This window comes from Naegleria gruberi (assembly GCF_000004985.1).
Source record: "Naegleria gruberi genomic scaffold NAEGRscaffold_42, whole genome shotgun sequence".
In the NCBI taxonomy this organism is placed as follows: domain Eukaryota; phylum Heterolobosea; class Eutetramitea; order Acrasida; family Naegleriidae; genus Naegleria; species Naegleria gruberi.
In genome coordinates, this window is record NW_003163285.1 from 331236 (window position 1) to 345752 (window position 14517).

Here is a 14517-nt window from a genome sequence, read left to right on the forward strand (position 1 = left end):
TACACTTCATCATCATTTAAATAATCGAGAGAGTGATCGTGATAGAGAGGTGTTTGAGAAAGTGGTTTTTGATTGTTGTTATTGTTATTTGGAGGAGGAGATTTTTTGAATAGTTTTCTTGACATTTTTTAAAGTTTAAAACTTCAAAGTTCAGAAAAAGAGTTTTGGTGGGATGCATTTCAGAGAATGTTTGATGAACCTGAATATGCATAAATTGAGATTGTGGAAGACATCAGTCAGTAATCAAAAATTAATATCACTGAAATATTCAATTTCTGAATAGAAGATCAATACAAAGCCCCTCAATATTTAACTAGAACACCAATTGTTCTAACTTCTTCCTCTTCACTGACCGATCCATCAGTCAAACGCCAAATGTCACTGAAGATCTAATCATTCATCAACAAAAAACTCTCCCAAATTAACTCAAAACAACAAAAAAAAAATGGGTCAATCAGCATCTCAACCAAACAACATTTACGTCTCCAAGCAATTCTCCTCTCCCTTCTCACTCACAGAAAAAACTGTACAAACCTTCTCGGATTCAGTTTTTTCGGTTGCACAATCTGCCGCCTCTTCTGGTTCTTTTTTGGAGGGAAATTTTTCATCTGCACCGTTAAAAAGAGGCGGGAGTTTTAATATTACCTCATCATCAACAAGTAGTAGTAAACAACATAGTCCAGGGAGTAGTGGAATTGGAGCAATGTATTTGGGAGGAGCAAATAGTACGGGAATTGGAGAATTATTGTATGGTGGAAGTGCTAGTGTTCATAGTAAGAGGGAGAGAAGGCGAAGTGTTTGTGCTAGAGAAGTGAGAGTTGAAAAGTATTCGATTCGTCATGAAGATTTGATTAAATCGTATTCATTGAGAGGGTATTTTGTGATGGATAGTGCTAATGTGTTTGTGAATGATAAGTTGGTTGTGCAGTATTGTCATATATTTGGGCCAATTTCGAATAAGAGCCATTATATGAAAAGATATGTTTCGACCCAAGTGGAAGAAACACTAAATTTGGGAAATGATTCTAAATGGGTAGGAAAGGACTTTGATTTTATTATAAAACATGATTATAAGAGGATGATTACTGAAGAGAAACTAACCCTACCTGACAGCATTATCGTTTCAACAGTTGAAGAAATTAAGTGTTAATTTCTGTGCCAATTTGCCAAAGATTTTCAATGAAAATTACAAAAATTCAAAACTACAGTAGTGAGCCCACCATCCAAACTCTTGAGAAACCTTCAATTCAATTCCGAATCATGCATACCGTGGTCAATTCCGTTCAAAGAGCAATGCAAGGTGTAAAATCCCAGTATTCATTGTAATGCGCATAATCCTCAACATTTGTGCGCTTCAACAAAACAATAAAGGCGGACACAAACTAAATCTCAACACTTTCAATTAAAACGCACGCTTTGCATTTTGATAAAACAACCAAACAAAAAAAACAAAAAATCGTTTAGCCTCAATATTTATTAAATATCTTCATCAACATGTCCACTACTACAATTGAAGTCCCACAAGCATTCGGATGGGTCTTGCTTATGGCTGTTGCTCATGCCTTTGAACTTTTTGTATTTGGAGGAGTTGTCGGAAGCTATAGAAAGAAGCACAATGTCAAGTATCCTGATGTTACTGGACCTGAGGAATTTAATCGTGCCATGAGAGTACATTACAATGCATTGGAAGGTGCTCCATTCTTCTTTGTTACCTTATTAATTTGTGGATTTTATTGGGCTGAATTAGCTGCCCTTGCTGGTTTCATTTACATTGTTGGTAGAGCTATTTATTGTGTGGGTTATCTTAAGAGTGTTGAAGGTAGAACTACTGGAGCAATTATTTGTCATTTGGCCGAATTGATGTTGTTGATTGGTTCAATTGTTTTCATCTTTAAAATGATTGTGTAAATATACAAGCGAGCTCAATGATAAAATTCATTTTCTTTTAAATTCGTATACTTTTGTTTATTATTAGTGGACTAAGAATTGCATTCTATTGGAAGTTTAATACAATGGTTAAATCACATAATCGTTTAGCTAGTCTTGTTTGTTGAAGTTTCCTTGCAAATTGGTCCAGTTTGGTATTCCTCTTTCTTGTCCGAGCAAGTAATTTCATTTCTCTTTTAGTATTTCCAATAATTTCTTCCGTTTTCATAGATTTCAGTATTGTGAAATCCGAAAATATTGTATCATTTAATTTGTAAACTGGTGTAATATCCCAATCTCTAAACTCATCAAAATAGGGATGTAGAAGAGCTTGAGACACTGTCATTCGATTATTTGGATTGAATTGTAAAAGGTTTTCCAATAAATCCAACTCATTACTATCCAAATAGGAGAATAAACTAGCTATCTGTCTCTTCTTTGGCTCACTTCCAATTACATTTTGAATGCAATCCTTAATCATTTCTGGTTTCGAAGAAATAAGTCCAATCTCTTCATCTGTGGGCATTCCTAAAATTTCAATCATAGTAATGATCATATCAATAGTACTATTACTCCTTAACAATGGTTTTCGTAAAATAAGCTCAGCAAGTAGTAATCCAACACAGAACATGTCCATTTTGGCAGTGCACGAAAAATTAGTAGAAAATAACTCTTCAGGACTTCGATGAGGATTATTCCAAAGATACACTGTAACGAAAGTATCTCCTTCCCTTTGCCAATTAAGAAACCCTTGCAGTGTAATTTCGCATTCAGTATTGACCATAATATTGAATGGCCTGATTCCTAAATGCACAATTCCATTCACATGTAAAATTCTCAATCCCACCAATAGCTGAAAAATTATATATTTTCTATGAATTAATTCCAAAGATAAACTCCTCAACACGGTATGAATATCAAAGAATTCAACATAAGTGCTCATAATAATCAGATCTTTTCCGATAACTTTCAACCTGCTTCCTAAATTCAAAGCTTTACAATCGGAATTATTTACACTCAAATTAATCATCAACATGGCACTCCTACAAATCAGCAAATGGTAGGGATGTTCATCCTCCTCGGTTATTTCCTTCTCATCAAACAAATTACAATATTGCTTGATAAATAATTTATTCTTCCCTCTGAACCCTTTATAACATTTCAAATACTTTTTTGAGAATTATAATTCATTCCAATTCGTTTTTCCAATCATGATGAACCTACACTTTTGTCGGTTATTTTTTCGAGTGAATGAAAGGATTTCTCCAGGTAGCTCAAGCTATCTTGATTCATTTTTTTTAAATTTTAAGGAATCCAGTTGAAAATTATTCTAAATAAGATTATTTCATTAGAGAATCAATGCATTCTTTGAGAACTAATTTGTGGATTGGCTTTGTGAGTAGTTGATCAAAGAGTGGTGATTTCTCTATCAATACATCTCCTGTCAACGCTACAACCTTAATATCTCCTTGATGTCTATTTCTAAGAATTTTGGTTGCTTCAACTCCATCTAGAACTGGCATATTCTATAAAGAAATATATTATTTTCTTTTAATTTAAAAGAAACTTACCAAATCTGTAATAATAAGCTTGTGCCTTCCCTTATCAAATAGTTCAATTAATTCTTTTCCGTCATTGGCAGCATCTACAGAATAACCAAGACTTTCAATAAGTTTTGTAATGACTCTCCTGTTCACAGAATTGTCATCAGCAATTAGAATTTCAGCTTTCGAGTTGCTTGCCTTATTTTGACAGCAAGTTGAAAAGAGACGAATATAATTTTCTTGAATGGCTAGTTGTCTCTTGATGGAAGGATCAATTTCGTGTAAAGATTCGCTACTATTCTTACTTCTCTCTAATTTGCATTGTACAATTTCCAAAGGAAGAATTACAGTGAATTCTGCTCCACAATTTTCATCAGATTCCAATGTAATATCTCCTCTCATGGCTTGAACATTGTGTTTTACAGTTGAAAGTCCTAATCCACTCCTTTTTAAAGGATTAAAAAATGTTTAAGCTACATCTATACGTACCCAGGAATGATTGACTGATTCAAATTATGTAACTGTGCAAAAGGTTCAAATATTTTGGCTTGTTTTGATTTTGGAATGCCAATTCCGTTATCTTTCACTTTGAAAATGATATCTCTTTCAATAACTCCATTCACCTGTCGTTCATCTCCTTGGACAAAGCATTCCAAATCGATGGAATCTCCAATTTTTGATGCCTTTACGCCATTGGTCATAAGATTTGATATTACTTGATGTATTCTAGTTTGATTAGCTCTCACAAAGAGGTCTTTCGCTTGTTCATCAATTGAGACGTTCACATTGACTTGAAATTGTTTCGAATAACTCTTAATGATATTTCCCATCATTTTCACACAGTTATTCAAACTAAATATTTTGAAAAACTTGGTAGCCTCTGAAGATTTATCATCTGACTTCTTTTCATGTTCAATTTTCACAAGTGTCAGAACATCCTCAATAAGATTGAGTAAAATTCCATCCGAGGAGGCAATTGTCTCAACTAACTCTCTTTGATATTCTGTTAGATTTGTCTCTCTCAACAATTCAACACTTCCCAAACTACTCAAACAAGGAGATCTAAACTCATGACTGATATGGCGAATAAAAACTTCCTTACTTGACAAGGCCATTTCTAACTCCTTTGCTGTTTGTTCCAATTTTGTTATTTTTGATTGGAGAGCTGAGGATGTTGACAATACATAATAGCTCAATAAATAAATACACAAAGCAGTTGCCAAATTCTCGAATATTAACTCTATCGAATTCGAAAAGATCAAACTATGAACTATTGTTCCACAATATAAGAAAAATGTTACAAAGAATGGAGCCAACGTATAATGCAATGAAGTCATCGTGTTTGATGACATGAGTATCAAAATATACATTGGAGAAAGGAGAGCCCGATTATCTGCCACCAAGAAGTACCTAAAACAAAACAAGAGCAATGAAACAGTCATTCTAACCTTTTCCTCTGCCTCTGTAGATCTCACAAGGCCCACTCCAAGCATGGAACGAATAAATTTTCCATTCACTATAACTCCAAATATAATACTACTCGTCATGATGATTAAATGTTGCCATCCCTTACAAAATGAATAAGCAATCAGAAGGGCATACTCCATTATTAGTACTTTTAAAATTACGTTATCCTTCATAGGAAGCGTAAGTACATGTTTAAAGAAGGGTCTTAGTCTCGGATGTAAACTATCATATATTGCTTGATCCTCCAAATCCAAGGCAAATCCTCTCAAGGGATCCACTACTAATTTTCCCACCATAATATTTATCTACAGTTCGTTGTGTTGTTGTTTGTAAAAAAATTCTCTGCACAGGCAAACTTGTGTGATGAGGAGGTTTTTTTGTTCTCAAGCAAGCAGTAAAGTTCTTGATATTGTTGGTGGGGTGGTGACATGTTGTGAAGAGAGAGGGAGTTAATGAGTAAGAACTGAACATGATGAGCTCTAAACCTTAATAAGGACATGGATGGGAGATAAAATACAGAGGTCCAGATCCTCAGGAATTGAAAGATAAAAAGGTGGCCAATAAGATGTACTGCAATGGATAACACTATTAAAGTTAAATATTTTACAACACTTCCATTTGGTCTAGCTTTCCTTTATGTAAACAAATACAGAATTGCCATTAAATATTAACCCAGGAAAACTTCACATTTACTGTACATTTTTCCATTCTTGTTGGAGGTGGCGAGGAAATGAAGCTTATCGACTGTGAATCTGATTGGTTTGGTGAATAAGGTTTCGAGCATTTTCTTTCGTTTCAATAGATCTTTCTGTTGAGTAACATATTAAATAATGACAAAATTAAGAGTTTACCCTGATTTTGTAATGTAAACTTACAGTTTTAACATAGGAAATTGAAATATGAGGAACATATTCATGATTCTCTACAATATTAAAACACTCTACTATTAAATCATGCAATTGAATCAATAATTCATCTTTCCTCTCATCTCCAATCCAAACTTTAGGTTTCATTACAATAATTGAATTAATTGTATGTTCGAAAATATCCAACTCATCAAGTTCAATATCAAATGGTTGTATATCATGCTCCTTTAACAGTTGTTTCAACTTTCCTTTCGCCACACTGAATCCTGCCTGAGCAACGAAAGGGTAAGCACTGAAATAAAATCCGAAACAGTTATAACTCATCTAGATCTGTTGAAAAACTACATACACATTGATGTGTGCTGGCCAACAGGATTTATTTCCCTCATAGTCCAACACTTCATGTTCGGGATGGTGAGGAAATAATTGTGGCCACAAATCGAGTGGTGGAATAATAGTACAAGCAGTGCTGACAGTTGTGTAAGTAGAAGAACTTGTTGTTGGTGCCTCGTCAGAAGAAGAAGAATTATCAGATGATGATGCTTTTTGTTGCTTTTTCATTGTTGTTGGTGATGGTGATGAATTGTTTTTTTCTTGCTGTTTGTTTAATGCTACTGGACGATTTTGAACTTGATGAAAATAGTTTCAATTTCAAAGTTGAAACACAATTTTATGTAATTAATTGACTCTGCTAAAATGTCTAATACTGATTATATTTAAACATAATGTAAAGTACCAAGGCACTTTGAAACCAATTCAGAAAAGTTCCCTCCGTAATGGTTCTATTCTGTTTGAGCTCTGCCAGAACAGAACCGACATCTAGAACAATCTGATTACTACTTGCTAATGAGGCGGCAATTGAATCATCCTCGAATGGATTTTCCAAATCTTCATCTCCTTCATCCAATACATCCTTTATAATTAAAATGTCTTGACCTAGTCCTCGTTCGCCCATTACTTCTCTCAAATGTGTCAATAATTTATCGAATTGACTTCTTGACATTGTATAGCAACTTTCCTCGACGTTAAAAGTTTTTGCATATCTATAGAACACATATCTTGAGATCCAATTATCTGTTTCATCAATTGATAATTTAACTTCATGAGGTTCAACATATTCCAGTTCAGAATCAAAATCTGCATATAAATCTCCACTCTTTTCACATTCTACCAAATCACTCTTCAATCTATCAATTTCTATCAATCCTTTATCCATCAATTCATTAATTTTAAGAATGGTGTCAACACAACAAGCCACAATATTCCGTTGATGAAGTGATTGTTTGAAATTATTACAATGTACAGTATTTACAAGTTTTTTCTTCTTTATAGAAGTTTCCTTCTTCTTTTGCTTCTCCTCCGATGAGGAATCATAATTCAATGCAGGAGGACCCTGATACAAATGATTAAAACTTTCTTCTTATCATTTGCATCATCCTTTTCCTCATCCTCCTCGGCTACCTGATTAGAGATTTGATTCCTCTCAAACAGCACTGATCCATTCAATATAAGTCTATCAATGATATTTAAAATTGATTGTCGTTGCTTTAAAAGGGTATCCTGATCAAGCATTGATAGAGTATCAGCTCCACCACCCATCAAATAGTCATCACGATAAGTCCTCCTATGATTGTTATTATTATTTAGGAAGAGACAGAGTCCATCATCATAATCGGACAACATTTTCCAGCATATTAATAAATTAAATTGTTGTTATTATTATTTGTATTATTACTATATTACTATTATTGCTAATATATTAAATACTACTAGTATAATTATTGTTGTTGTATGAAGATGATGTTAAAGAGTTGAAGTGAAACTGTCTTTTTTCAACACCAATAGTGATAGGCAATGAATGTTGACAATTTTTTTTCAATTCGGAAAGTTTGTTTAATGATGGTGATTGGATTTATTTGTATTGGTTGAGGTTTGATGGGAGTTGGACAATCGGAAATAGTGTAGGGCTTTGGCCTCTTTACATTCGATAGGTCCAAACAGAATAATAATTATTATCAGGGGGGAACAATGTTGATGTCCGCGTGTTACTGGAAAATAAAATAAATAAAATTATGGGTCAAAAAACTACTACCTAACAGCTGATTTTTAAAAAATATTACTGCACTCTTTTTTGGTTGATAAAAGTAGTCATCGAATACTGTGGTATTATTTACAATAGTGGTATTATTACATTTAATATAGATTGAGGATATGATACAAGCCATCATCTTGTAGTTACACTCAATTTTTTGAACAATTTTAATGGTTATTAATGTAGTACAAAAGAGGAGTGTAGTTGTTAGTTTTGATGGAGAGGAATTTTGACTTGATGTTGACAGTCAAGATTAAAACCATTGTAACGTAATAAATATATAGTTTAAGGATACCATTGTTTCGGAATCAGTGACACACTATGTAAGTGTTCGTATCATGTCTATTTGTTAAGTATAATCGTGTTTTGATTGTTTGTGAAGGCAAATATGGTATCCCTTTATTTATATTGATGATTTTCTCTTATAAAAACCATCTCCTATAATCAAATAGCTCATTCTAGATATATGTAGATTTCAAATGCATAAGGTTCACTATAACAGTAGAATACATTGCTTTACGTGAATGCTGTGATTTTTAATGTTTTATGTGCACTAGTAAATTAGTTCTATCTTCAAACGAATGACAGTTCAAAAATTGTATCTATTTTTTGGTGAAATTTTTGGAATAGGTAGTCAAAACACTCATACATACCGTATGAGTATTATGACTGTATGATAATTAGAGAAGTGATACAAAACCGTGATGAGTGCAAACTGTAGAAATTTCAAGAGATGAGTTAATCGTGCAACCAGATTAAGAACTTAACTAAATTAGAACATTTTTTAAACCAGTAAAAATTAAGAGAAATCTCTCTACCAACTTTAGACAAGCTCATTTCTGATAATTAAGAAGATAGACCATTCAAGATTTATAGAAAACGTAGTAATACATACACTCTCCAGAATTTGAGGAGATGAAGCTTTGGTACGACCGTGCAACATATGAACATGTTGTTAGAAAGTTTAGAATGTTATATCTTTTTGTATACACGGTAATTTCCCTTTGTCTTTTTACAGTAAATTGCACGAAATGTGATCATGAAGGAGCTGTCTATTCATCAAATAAAAACATGTATTTATTAATTCCGAGCACAAAGTCTGGGACTTTTGGTCAGTAACACTACTTTCAGGCCATTTTTGATCACTATGTTCTCCCCTGATTATTATTAAATATTAATTAATTTATTAAATTATTATTATTATTGATTTGTATTTCCAACTTGGAAATTCCAACAATTGTTGGAGAAACAATAATACTATTGAAGAAAGAAGATGTTATCTGTTGGGTAAATGCATAGCAGAAGAAAGTTTGATTTGATGATTCCGTAATTTAGTCCTGTTTGTTTATTATCTTGTACTTCAATAATGAAGAAAATCCAATCTCCAAGATTCACCACATTTTGAACAATCTAATTGGCAGTTTTGTCATCAAGATTGATAAAAATTTCAAACAATAAATTTACTATTCTACTATTTTGATGAATATCCAAAGGTGATGTACAGTCAACATCAATATTTTCTGTGTTGAATTGATGAAGAAAATCAGTAATGATTTTGATGAGCCACTCTCCAATTCCAAATACTTCAAGTACAAAGGAGCTGATTATCAGCTCATAAAGTTATGAAATTCTCAGAATTTCCGATGCACTCAAAGACACTTCAACACACACCAAGCCAATTACCGTTTTGCTTGTTTGAATTTTAATATTTTTAAAAATTCAAACTTAAAACAACATCATGAGGAATCAATCAATTGGTGTTGTTTGAAGGCGGCTGCATTATAGAATCTTTTTACAGTACAAATGGTGATATCTCTAGAAAACTTTTGCTTGACAGGTGCTGATTTCTTCACTAGAAAAGCAATATCTAAGTTTTACTTCTAACGGAGCCTCTATTTAATTTAGATTAACTGAAAAAAACAATCAATTTCCATCATTTAATTATTTAATGATGATCAAAACGACAGAGTTGAGATCGATATTAGTATCCGCATTATTATTCTTCTTCTTGTTAATCATAGTATTTTGTGGATCGATATTTGGGTTGAGTGGATTTACTTTCGATCAGGATGCATACAACAAGATTTGGAATGATGAAACGGAAATTTGGTTTGGTCAATCGACAGCTCTTACAGGTCAAACTAAAGAGTGAGTAATCTTTTCTCCAATTATTATAATGATGTAAAGACTAGGATATCCAATGATGACAGGAGTTCAGGCAGCCTTTAAAGAAATCAATGAAAATTCTGGTGGAGTTTGGGGAGGTAAAAAACTGAGGTTAATTACATTGGATGATGGTTATGAGCCAGCTAGAACTGTAAATAATACGATTCAGCTCATTAATAATAACACAATATTTGGATTGATTGGATATATGGGGACAGGTACTTCGCAAGCTGCATTTCCATATCTTACTGAATCAAAACTTCCATTTATTGGTGCATTCACGGGAGGATTGTTTTTGAGAACACCTTTTGTTTCTAATATTGTGAATATTAGAGCTAGTTATCAAGACGAAACTGTAGCTATGGTAGAATATTTAGTTACAGTAAAAATGGTGAGGAGAATTGCAATCTTTTATCAGAATGATGCATTCGGCATGTCAGGGGTTGATGGTTCTAGTTTGGCATTGACGGCTCTTGGAATGAGTTTAGTTTCAAGAGGTTCTTATGAAAGAAATACTATTGTTGTCGCGAAGGCAGTTTCAGATATTGTTGCTGGAAATCCACAGGCAATTATCTGCATGTCAACATACAAACCAACATTGGAATTTATCAATACAGTCAAGAATAGGACAGATTTTGACCCAAACATTGTTTTCATGACTGGCTCTTTTATTGGTTCTAATATTTTACCATACAGAGATAGTGTTGTCATTACTCAGGTATTACCTCCACCAACCAACACAAAATACCCAATTGTTCTAGCCTATCAGAGAGCTATGAAAGCATCCAATCCAAATTTCGTGCCTTCCTATGTGGAATTGGAAGGATACATTGCTGGAAAGATGGCAGCAAATATATTGACTCAAAGAGTTTCTGGAGATTTGACACGCAGTAATTTTCTTCAACTTGTCTATTCCACTAGTACCTATATTATTGATAATCAAGTTATTGGACCGTACAAGCAATGTAGCTCTTCTAGATCCTTGCATTACTTTTTTGATGATCCTCAAAATCAAGATGCCTTTCTCTATCCAGTTTTACAACCACGTACAAGATTGATACCACGAAAAATTGAATCAACATTTGTTGCGCCTTGCTCTTGTAATCAAGGTTTGAGATCTATTTGGAAAACTTCTCAAAATGCTGATAGTTCATTTAGTGAAATTTCAGATCCAATGGTTTGGGATACTACTAGTACTACTAATTATACCTGCTTCTATGATCCAACAAAGACTCTCCCACCAATTGTATTTGGACACATATCATCTGGAGATAAGTATGATGAAGATTTTCTAGTTGGAGTGTTATTAGCATTCAACGAAAAAAACAATCAAAAAGGTATACGTGGAAGCGTGCTAAGAATTCTCACAAAAACCCCATCCAATAGTTCTGCTTCTGCCCTTATTGATACAGTTAATTTGTTGAAAAATGATTTTAATGTACTTGGAATTTTGGGTGGATTTTTACCAAGTTCTAGTTATGCTCAATTCGTAGATCAGTTTAAAACTCAATTACCTAACACATTGTTTCTATCGCCTTCCACATCATATGACTCTCCAACATTGAGAAGTGTATTTTCTCCAAATATTATTCATATTGGATTATCTATTCGTGAAAAGTTGGCCACCTTTTTCGATTTTGAAATGAATGCAAATGGGCATTCCAGATTTTCTGTAGTATATGGTAAATCCACTGAAGGGGCAGCAGATTGTAAAGAGTTCAAGAACCAATTGAGCCAATTTGGATTAACTGTTGAGAGTGAATATGAACATTCATCATCTGTTACAGATTACAAGTTAGTCACACAAGCACTTGTTTCAAATGATGGTAACCCTCAATCTGTTGTTGTTCTACTTCCTGAAAATATATCCTCATTCTCTTATTTGAGTACTGTAATCAAGGGTATTGTGAATATTGGAAAGAGAGATGACTTGTCAATATTCTTTTTGTACTTTAAATATACATCTTGGGTGGCAGATGTTTTTAACTTGATGGCTAGTCTTAATACCAAAAATAATGTATATCTTATTCAAAGATATCCTCATGTTGTGGACACTCAATTACCTTTAGTTGCAGCTTACAATAATTTGTTCAGCAAGTATTATTCTTCTTCTGTTTCTACAACTGGATCTTTAGAAGGTTTTTTGGCTGCAAGCTTTTTAATTGAAGTTTTGGAGAATATTTCTCCATCTGCAGATATTAATGGACCAAGTACAATTTTCACAATTTACCAAACGCAACAATTTTTGAAATATTCCATTCCATTTGGTAATTTCATTAGTAATTCTTGCAATTTGGGCATGAGAACAACCTATTTGTACAAGCTGGACGGATCGACCTTTACAAATGTCAAAATTCAATCATTTGACAAGACTAAATGTGGTCTTTCAGAAGATATTTTTTCCTCTGAAAGTTCCATTGAAAAACAACTTTTATTTGGTAGATTACTACCCGTGGAAGATGCTTCACTTCCATATGATGATTTTAGTGTTGGTTTGAATGCATTATTCACATCTTATAACACTAAGGGAACACTGGATACTGCAACTTTGCACTTAAAAACTCTGTACTATTCAAGCAGAGAGGAAATGACCAAGAAGGCAGAGGAGCTCATTCTAAAATACAAAATTTTTGGATTTTTAGGATCTAGACTAGTCTATGATGTTACTGAACTCAAGGCTATAATGGAAAATTACAAGATACCAATTATAGGTCCACTTTCTTCTCAGTTAGCTTTGAGAGAACCTTACTCAAGGTTTGTGGTCAATTTAAGACCTAGCATTGTTGAGGAATCTGTAGTTTTGACAAGATATCTGACCTCTGTTATTACCTCAAGAAAACCAACAGTTCTCATTCTCAGCGGATCATCTTACTATTGGCAGCAAAATAGTAATAATGTTGTTTCATTTTATTCGAAGAGTATTGAAGGAGTTTCGATTTCATCAACTAGTATTTCGTCAGTCTCTTCCACTTCTGGTAGAGCTGTAGAAGGTTCTAAGCCAGACTTGGTTCTTTTGTTGGCCTCTCCAACAGAAGTTTCACAATTTCTAACCAACTATCCCACTTTTTCCTCTCTAATTGGAATACCTTCAGAAATTTCATCTATTTCTAGTTTCAAAACACTCTTAAATGATATACCTTCTTCAGTAATAATTAGTCCTCAATTTTTAGAAAGGTATGATAAGGCTTCATCAACAAACTTTATGGCCAGAGATTTCTTGATAGACATGGCCAAATACTCAACCTCATCAAATACCTCCACACTAATGTATGAAGCTTATGCAGTGGGTTATATGACAACAACTGTTCTCAAGTTCATGTCCCAAGCCAATATGGATTATAGCAGAGAAAAATTTGTTTCCACATTTTTCGAGAGGTCTGTATTTGAATTAGGAAATAATGAATTTGGACCGTATGGCGATGAGTGCTCCATACAATCCACTTTTGTAGTGAAAGGCTCTTGTGAATCTGTTTCTGTTTGTAATTGTAGTCAAGGCGTGAGAGCTCTTCAAATCAATTCTCTAACCTCATCCTCGGATAGTATTTTATATGAAATGAATTTCAAAACATGTGGATTGCAAGCTATTGAACCACTTCTTTCAGATGGAGCCATTGCTGGTGTTGCTGTTGGGGGTACACTAGCTTTTTTAGGTACTCTATTTGTTATACTAGTACTGATTTTCTGTGCAAGAAATAGATCCTCAGTTAAGAATGCTCCCAAGTCAGGAAATATCACTTGTGCATTTACGGATGTTCAAAGCAGTACAAAACTTTGGCAAAATAATGAAAAGGCTATGAGAAATGCATTAGAAATTCATGACAAGATTATGAGGAAAAATCTTGAATTATTCAGAGGTTATGAGGTCAAGACAAATGGTGATAGTTTCTTTGTTGCCTTTAAGGATCCATTTGATGCTGTTTTATGGTCTTTAACAGTTCAATTAGATTTATTGAATGCGAATTGGCCTTCAGAATTATATCACGAATATGATTGCAGACAGGAATGGGATGAACGAATCAAGAAACCTTATTGGAGTGGATTGAGAGTGAGAATTGGACTTCATTACGGAAAGGGAGATTGCAAATGGGATAAAACCATGAAACGCTTCGACTATTTTGGAACAGTTGTAAACAAGTCAGCACGTATTGAAGCATTAGCACATGGAGGACAAGTTTTGATCAGTGAAGAATTATTGGAAGTAACTAAAGACCTCTTCCAAGATGTTAAGAAAATAGCCAGTTGTGATGAATTTCCAGCCTATCAAACCACTACAAAAGAGGAGAAGAAACTAGCTGTGGACGACAAAACCTCAACAACAGCTAGTCTCAAACATCAAAATTCTCTCTCTAGTGTATTGGGTAGGAGAAGAACTAAAATTCTAATTGATAGAACATTCACAGCCGCTGAGTTGGGAGTTTATCCATTGAAGGGACTATCTGAATCGAGCAGACTTTTC

General features: G+C 33.7%; 6 protein-coding genes across 6 annotated transcripts in view; 3 read left to right on the plus strand and 3 right to left on the minus strand.

The window, feature by feature from the left end:
* Positions 1–419: 419 nt before the first annotated feature.
* NAEGRDRAFT_80755 (uncharacterized protein) lies at positions 420–1404 on the plus strand. Its single transcript, XM_002674050.1, has one exon. The coding sequence runs from the start codon at positions 446–448 to the stop codon at positions 1148–1150; it is 705 nt and encodes a 234-aa protein (XP_002674096.1). The 5' UTR covers positions 420–445; the 3' UTR covers positions 1151–1404.
* A 90-nt stretch (positions 1405–1494) lies between these two features.
* On the plus strand, positions 1495–1908 carry NAEGRDRAFT_70848 (uncharacterized protein; the record flags this gene model as incomplete). Its single annotated transcript, XM_002674051.1, has 1 exon — positions 1495–1908. One exon carries the CDS (start codon positions 1495–1497, stop codon positions 1906–1908), a length of 414 nt encoding a protein of 137 aa, XP_002674097.1.
* An 85-nt stretch (positions 1909–1993) lies between these two features.
* On the minus strand, positions 1994–2563 carry NAEGRDRAFT_70849 (uncharacterized protein; the record flags this gene model as incomplete). Its single annotated transcript, XM_002674123.1, has 1 exon — positions 1994–2563. One exon carries the CDS (start codon positions 2561–2563, stop codon positions 1994–1996), a length of 570 nt encoding a protein of 189 aa, XP_002674169.1.
* Positions 2564–3266: 703 nt separating this feature from the next.
* On the minus strand, positions 3267–6364 carry NAEGRDRAFT_70850 (uncharacterized protein; the record flags this gene model as incomplete). The annotated part of the gene is made up of 6 exons (XM_002674124.1): positions 3267–3452; positions 3498–3915; positions 3960–4986; positions 5610–5745; positions 5813–6095; positions 6153–6364. The coding sequence occupies 6 exons, from the start codon at positions 6362–6364 to the stop codon at positions 3267–3269; spliced, it is 2262 nt and encodes a 753-aa protein (XP_002674170.1).
* A 139-nt stretch (positions 6365–6503) lies between these two features.
* On the minus strand, positions 6504–7019 carry NAEGRDRAFT_70851 (uncharacterized protein; the record flags this gene model as incomplete). The annotated part of the gene is made up of 1 exon (XM_002674125.1): positions 6504–7019. One exon carries the CDS (start codon positions 7017–7019, stop codon positions 6504–6506), a length of 516 nt encoding a protein of 171 aa, XP_002674171.1.
* A 3079-nt stretch (positions 7020–10098) lies between these two features.
* The window catches only part of NAEGRDRAFT_58846 (uncharacterized protein), a gene marked incomplete at both ends in the record, with an annotated part of 5522 nt that continues 1103 nt past the window's right edge, over positions 10099–14517 (plus strand). The window contains one exon of the mRNA XM_002674052.1: positions 10099–14419. Within this exon, the coding sequence (XP_002674098.1) occupies positions 10099–14419 (4321 nt within the window). The remainder of the gene's footprint in view (positions 14420–14517) is intronic.